Raw genomic sequence first — 7,026 nt, forward strand, 5'->3', positions numbered from 1 at the left:
ATTGGCGGGATCCAAAGGTTCCAGATCTTTCTCTCACTTTTAAGGATGTCAAAATGCAGTTTGTGTACTAAATGGGTTTCACACTCTTGGGTGTGAAAGACAGCACCTCCACCTGTGTGAAAGGTTTTGAATATGAATGGGTCTGACACAGGTTAATGTATTCACATACATAACTTACTACCTCTTGCTGTAAAATTGTTGTCAATCAGTCATGTGTGGTAGAGTTTATAGGTTATCCTATGGCTACCATCAGCAAGTAATTTTCAGTGTTACTCACATGCTGCGTATATTTCCATGGAAGAGACATAGACTTTAAATAATTAACATACTAGTAGAGCGATATACTAGTATGTCTCTGGATTCATTCACGTGGTAATGTAAGCTTTAGACTACCCGCTGAGGTATTCTGACGTTTCTACGCAGCGTCGGGTGGAGCAAATGAGCACCTTCCACAAACTATGACGTATCCACAGACTCTTCTTCGTGATTTGCCGGAGCCGGCCCGCCCTCTCACTAGGTAACTTATTCAGACATAACGGGCGGAGTCGGAGACCGCCTATATGAGTGTGCTTTTCACCGGAGGAATCTGAGTACAACTCCATGGTTTTTTAGGTATTAGGTACTCCAGAGCATCGGCAGTGCGGGAAAGGAAACTGAACAAAGAAGGCTTACATCTTTGGAAAATAAAAATCTATTGAAAATGTCCGGAAAAAAGGAAGAAGGTGGATGGAAAAAGGCTGTATGGAATTCGGAAAAGGGGGAATTGCTTGGACGTACCGGGGGAAGTTGGTGTAAGTATAAGTTGTATATGGAAATTGGTTCAGGAATTCTGTAGGCTATAGAAAGTCTTGGAAAGGTTGGAAGTCATAGGTGCGAACATCAAGTATCCTAAATATACTTACACTGTAAGCATGATGCATCAACACCTGTTTGATTTGACTTTGCTGCTTTTTTATGGCACATTACCAAGTATACTAACCCAATAGGCTACTGTTCGTTCACTCCGGTAGTTCGTTGATCCAGGTGCGCCTTATGCATGCTAAAAGGGAATTCCTTCCACCTTTTATTGCATCCCTGTAAACTCGAGTAATTCGAAAAACAGGGAGGTCATTGAAGGGCAAAGTTGACAATGTCTCCTTCGTGAATATGCGTTGTTCTAATGTTACATTCAGCGTTCAGGATGTACAGTAGCGGATCACACCACAGAGGCGAATGGTTCACTTAGTGTATTTTGTCTATGCGATATTGATCGTATTTGGCGACATTGCATAAAGGTTCATCATTTAAACAATTTATAGATTTTCAGTGCAGTCTAGTGGCTCAGAGAAAGGGTTAAAAATGCATCATAGTCCAAGGTGAGCCAAGGAGATATGGCCTGCTTGGAATTGAAGGACACTGTTCGTCTAGTGTTACTATTTACACTGATCCCATGTCCGTTCTACCGACAGTGAAAATTGATTAGCTATGCATTTCTGTACCAGCGTCAGCGTTGTACCAATGTCAATGTCCTCCCTCATTTCAATGTCATACCGTTCACATTTGTTTCCTGGTCTAGCACACCGAGTTCACAGGACTTGGATAAGAAAAATTGTTTTGTGTTCTGGAATGTCTTTAGATATTACCGTGAACAGCATTTGATCACTTAACTATTTGCGTTTGGAAGTTTTTAAATTTGCTGATGCGTTCGAAATGTCTGCGCATTTGCTATGTATGTGCGCATGTGATGCATGTTTTAAAATTCGAGTCAGACGTCTAGCTTACTTGTTCTTGTCGATTAAGACGAATTGCGGCAAATACTATGTTTTTTATAAAAGTACAAAAGCAACTCTACAATGAATCAGTATTGGCAGTTTGAAATAGGATGAAAACGTTTATTTGGTCCTTGTGGTCAGAAATACATTTTTTTTTGTCCAACGAGAAGCAGGAACAGGATGAAGGTACGTACATCATACGTATTTGATGAAACGTACCCGGGTGTCTTCATAGAAAATGACCCTTTGACATTGCCTGCTTAATGCAGCACTAGGCCTTTACATCAATCCTGGGACAGGTCCTTGAACAGCACCAAGTGTGAGTGGGTTAGTCCTTGAACTCCCTCCCCTGAATAGTTCAGTTGATTTATTTGGTTTTAATCTATAAACTGCCGTGGTACTGGATTTAAAATAGTCAAATCTCTTTCTAACTTTGAGTCGTCTTGTATAACCTAATGAATAACTTGTCAGTTTTGCTCAATTTGTCTATTAAATAATTTCATTGTCATGCTCTTGGAAACCCAGAAAGACAAAGACTACCACTGTTTAATCCGTTGAAAGTGTAGCATTTTGCTTACCTCCTCCCATGAGAGACACTGGATGCTTTGTGTGAAGGCTTGCCTGTAAGTGATCCTCAAAGCCAGTCATGGCTCATCGCCAAACCTGTCACAGTCAAACAGTATTGAGAACCAATTTGGAATGGTCAATTACTGTATTTAGCACTTACTTTTGGCATCCCATAACTTCTCAGGGAAGCAAAAAAATTATATCAGTTTGCAGTATATTACATCTTGACGACTCCTTATGATTGTGAAACTTGTCGCCTTACGATTGTAAGCGTTTACTTTTCATTAGTGGTGGTGCTGTTGCTTCAGTTAAAGAGATATACAGGTGCCTGATTGTTAGACGGTTGTGGAAATCTTGAGTTTGTAATCCAACAATTGGTTAGTGGTTAACTTTTTTTTTCACTTACAGTATACAATTTAACACGTTGTTGAGATTTCAACAGGGACAGAATTTCAGTTTTTGAAATGTTTTATTCTCTTTTACAGTTAAAATTCTATTCTTCTATGTGATATTCTACGGTTGCCTGGCTGGAATATTCATTGGCACCATCCAAGCCCTGCTTTTGACCCTAAGCGACTACAAACCTACTTGGCAAGACAGGGTGTCTCCCCCAGGTAAGAACACGCACTTGGCTCGTTCACGCTGCAGTTTTTTGGAAGGCAGTTCACGCCTCATTTGGATGTTTCAGTACAAGCAGGATCGTCAAATAACTTCACTTAGTCAATTGAATGCATGAGTTACAAGTTTTCGAACTAAGTCATGTTGGTCACCTTCATTCATAAATAAGGAGGACAACCCCTTTAGCCCCAAAAGATGAAACCAAACATCTCGCGTTTTCGCCGTATGAATACTGCCTCCTCCTTAATCTACCTTGAGCCTTACTTCTGAAGACTGGATAGGATAAGCAACATGGGGATGGTCCTTTGCTGGTTTGAATCACAGCACCAATTTGCAATGACCTGTCCAGTACACTCTACAGTGTACAGGTCTGTAGGGATAATGTGTGAGCCGGCTGCATACTCGGCACATCTAAACAACTTTCAAATGCAGTGATGCTTTATCGGCATTTGGAAGGGTATTCCTGTCCTTGTGTCTCATGCAGCGGACACACACAGGACAGCTTGTAGGCAATGCATAAAAGTGGATGCCAAATGTTTCAATATTTTAAAAAAAATGTTAGCCGAGTAGGTCTGCATTACACATGCCAGTTTTGGTTATCTTAATTTAAATTCAGATTATCTCACTACATTGAGATAGTGAACACAAAACTATCACCCTCTTATCATGACATGCATAGGCAGCCTCACAGTGCTGATTTGAGCGTGTTGACTTAAGTCTCCAAGGCTGTAATGCATACGTATTTTGGCCACAGGAATGCTCAAACTCCCTTGAAGCGCAGCTCCTGCCACGACACAGCCAATGTCGAGTGCGTTCAGGATGGGCAGGGTCGATGTAAGCAGGAACATCGTGCTACTGGAGACGGGAGAGTTTGGCCAAAGTCTGTCGTGTTTGCGTTAACACATCTTTAATGGGACCACTTAGTGGCCTGCACCACTGTTGCAGGTCTCAGATCATGGCTCAATTGCATTTGACCTAAACTGGCCTGGGGAATACACAGCCTAGATGCATGTTTGAATATCTATGAGAGAGGAGGAGGAGCTGGTCAAACACCCTCATGTTGAATTTCACACTTCTGCAATTGAGACTAGTTACACTGTGAGGTATCAACTAGTTGAGTTGCGTACCAGATTCCAAACTATTTATCATAACAAACGTTTGAGGTCTTTCTAACAGAAGATTGTTTGAGTCGTTATATAAATACTTTAAAACACAAAACATTTACACGTGAGATTATATGTCACCTTTAATTAGGGTATTGACCAAATCTGTAGATTTGACCTGAAACCCCTATAATAGAGTTTGTATTACTTTCTCAAATGTTCATTTATAAGAAATGTGCCATGTACTGGGTATTCTAAACAAACATGAACAGTTTATTTCCTCACTACATGATATACAAGGTACAAAGTGCCACAAATGTTACTTGCAGGTTCCTGCATCTCCCATTCAAATGTTTGGCACTTGTGTGTGTGCATTAGACAAATATTACAAAAAAGCATGTGCAAGTTTGTAAAAGTGTTGAAGTGAGTCTTTGGAGTCCCCTTCTCTATTCAAACCTAAAGGCCATGTTTAATTTGTATCCTTTTTCTCTGGACTGGGAGAACTGAAGACCCTTGTTTGATGTTGTCTCATTGAAACTCAACAATGATTGACATGTTTCCTCACAGGCCTTAGCCACACCCCTCGCTCTGACAAACAAGAAGTTGCCTTCAACCTGAATGATGTGGAGACCTACCTGCCTTACACCAAGGCCTTAAGGGATTTCCTGGCAATGTATGATGATGATGCCCAGCGGGACCAGATGAAGTATGAGGACTGTGGAGGTATGCTGAGAAACATTCCTTCATTCCAAACACATTTGAGTGTACATTTTGAAATACATTTGTACCAAAGCAAGGTCACCTGATCTGTCTCCTGCTTTGGTCAGAGACACCCGATACTTATAAGAACCGGGGAGACTTGGAGAGTGATGTCGGGATCAGGAAGGCTTGCCGTTTCTCCAGGCAGCTGCTAGGAGACTGCTCTGGATACCAGGACAAAGACTTTGGCTTCAGCACTGGCAAACCCTGCATCATTGTCAAGCTGAACAGAATTGTCAACTTCAGGCCAAGGGTGAGTCTCCACCACTTGAACCATCACAATTTGACAGGTCTCATCTCATGGCTCTTGTACACTCTCTAAGCTGTGTCGCCTTTCTCCTCCCATCAGCCCCCTAACACAAATGAGAGCATTCCTGAAGAGGCCAAGTATAAAGTTCAGCCCAATGTCATCCCAATCTACTGCACCAACAAGGTACGTTTGGTAGCCACAAAGGATTCTGTAGCAGTACGTGCCAGAATGAAGGTCACCATTGGCAGCAACATGGCATTTCTAAAGAATTCATTCATTCATTCATTGTCACTATCTTTGCAGAGAGAGGAGGATGCTGGCAAGATTGGCGACATCGTGTACAATGGTATTGGTAATGGCTTCCCCCTGCAGTATTATCCTTACTATGGCAAACTGCTGCACCCTCAGTATCTCCAGCCTCTGGTGGCTCTCCAGTTCGTCAACCTCACCATGAACACTGAGCTGCGCATCGAGTGCAAAGTGTTTGGGGAAAACATTCAGTATAATGAGAAGGACCGCTATCGAGGACGCTTTGATATTAAGCTCACTGTCACCAATTTATGACCACATTCAAGACAACAGTGATTCCTATGCCTCTTACAAAACAACTATGAAGTAATTTAGAATGGGATGAGGGGAAACTTTAGATTAGTTAAGTTAAATCAACAACTGGGCTTGAACAAAAAAAAATCTCAAAACATAAGGGACCGACAACGTAATATGTCTGCTTTAAACACTAGCTATTTGGCTTCTGTCTAGCATTAGAATGTAATTTACAGGAAAACTAGCAATAGTGTAAAATATTTATTCTACTGTAAATGAGAATATTCCTTGAGCCATGGGACATTGTTCATTTATGATTGTAAATTGTAATTCCACAACTAATGTGTAGCGCGCAATGTTATTGTCCCCTCCATTTTGCTGCCTTGTGTGGTTTCAAAATATATTTTTGGAGTGTACAGTGCAGTAGTCGCATACATTGGTTCTTTCCAAGCCATGGTGTAACCTGTTTTCTTATGTGAGCAAGCTTCAGCAGTCCAATGTGTGTGTGTGTGAGTGTATATATATACGTATATATAAATGTATACTTGATTTAAAAAAAAAAATATATATATATATATATAAATAATGAAACGGCAAACTCATCTCTTCTGACCCGTGTGAGAAATAGGCTGCACTCCATGGAACTGTACTTCCTTCTTACATAGTCTTTTTCATTTGATTGTGGGAAAGTATTTTTACATATGTTTTTCTTTTAGAATCACTTAATGTGGGCAATGGGTTTTATGAAATTGTTTCAAACTTTTACTTATGTTTTTTTCTTTCTTTCATAATTGTTGTGTACTACCGATTATGTCCCAGTCTGTTCAATACCTTTAACCTTTGGGTGAAGGCATCATCTCTGTTTATACATTCAGATTATATGTTTTGCTGGAGGTCTCACTGCAATGTGATAGATCTTTTCCATGAATGTCTTAGCCATGGTGGACAAACTTAATATTTATGCAGTTGTACATTTTTTTTCATTGTGGAAAAGTGTTATGTATAAATACAAAACCAAAGTCATTGGTCCAAGTTAAAGGGCATCTTGTCAGACGCAATACAGAACTGTTATTTGGATCTGTCATCGATGTGAAGTGCTAAAATCAATGTCTAAACAACAGTCAGGAGTCCAATCACAATTGTCATTTATTCAATCAGAGAAGCAAACTGAAATAAAAATGAAGAAAACGTCTTCTTCCCTTCTCATTATTGAAATGTGCAGTTTTTCATGTTATGTCTCCATACACACCATTAAGCAGTCAAATAAACATTTTAAAGAAATCGATTAAAAACATAAATTTGGATGTTGTTTTTCTTTACAAACAATTATCTATTATTGACACAACTATAGGGCAAAATCCCTGAATGAATAATGTTCAACAAAGATGGCTGCCTGCAATCTTGTAATCTATAACAAATTAGTTCAGTAACTTCC

At 40.0% G+C, this 7,026-nt stretch overlaps 1 protein-coding gene across 1 annotated transcript; it reads left to right on the plus strand.

Moving 5' to 3' along the window:
* Positions 1 to 552: 552 nt before the first annotated feature.
* On the plus strand, positions 553 to 6,783 carry LOC134007268 (sodium/potassium-transporting ATPase subunit beta-233-like). Its single transcript, XM_062446565.1, has 6 exons — positions 553 to 791; positions 2,804 to 2,932; positions 4,607 to 4,762; positions 4,867 to 5,051; positions 5,148 to 5,231; positions 5,352 to 6,783. The coding sequence occupies exons 1-6, from the start codon at positions 701 to 703 to the stop codon at positions 5,610 to 5,612; spliced, it is 906 nt and encodes a 301-aa protein (XP_062302549.1). The 5' UTR covers positions 553 to 700; the 3' UTR covers positions 5,613 to 6,783.
* The last annotated feature ends 243 nt before the right edge of the window (positions 6,784 to 7,026 follow it).

The sequence above is a fragment of the Osmerus eperlanus genome, chromosome 21, assembly GCF_963692335.1.
Source record: "Osmerus eperlanus chromosome 21, fOsmEpe2.1, whole genome shotgun sequence".
Taxonomy (NCBI): Eukaryota; Metazoa; Chordata; class Actinopteri; order Osmeriformes; family Osmeridae; genus Osmerus; species Osmerus eperlanus.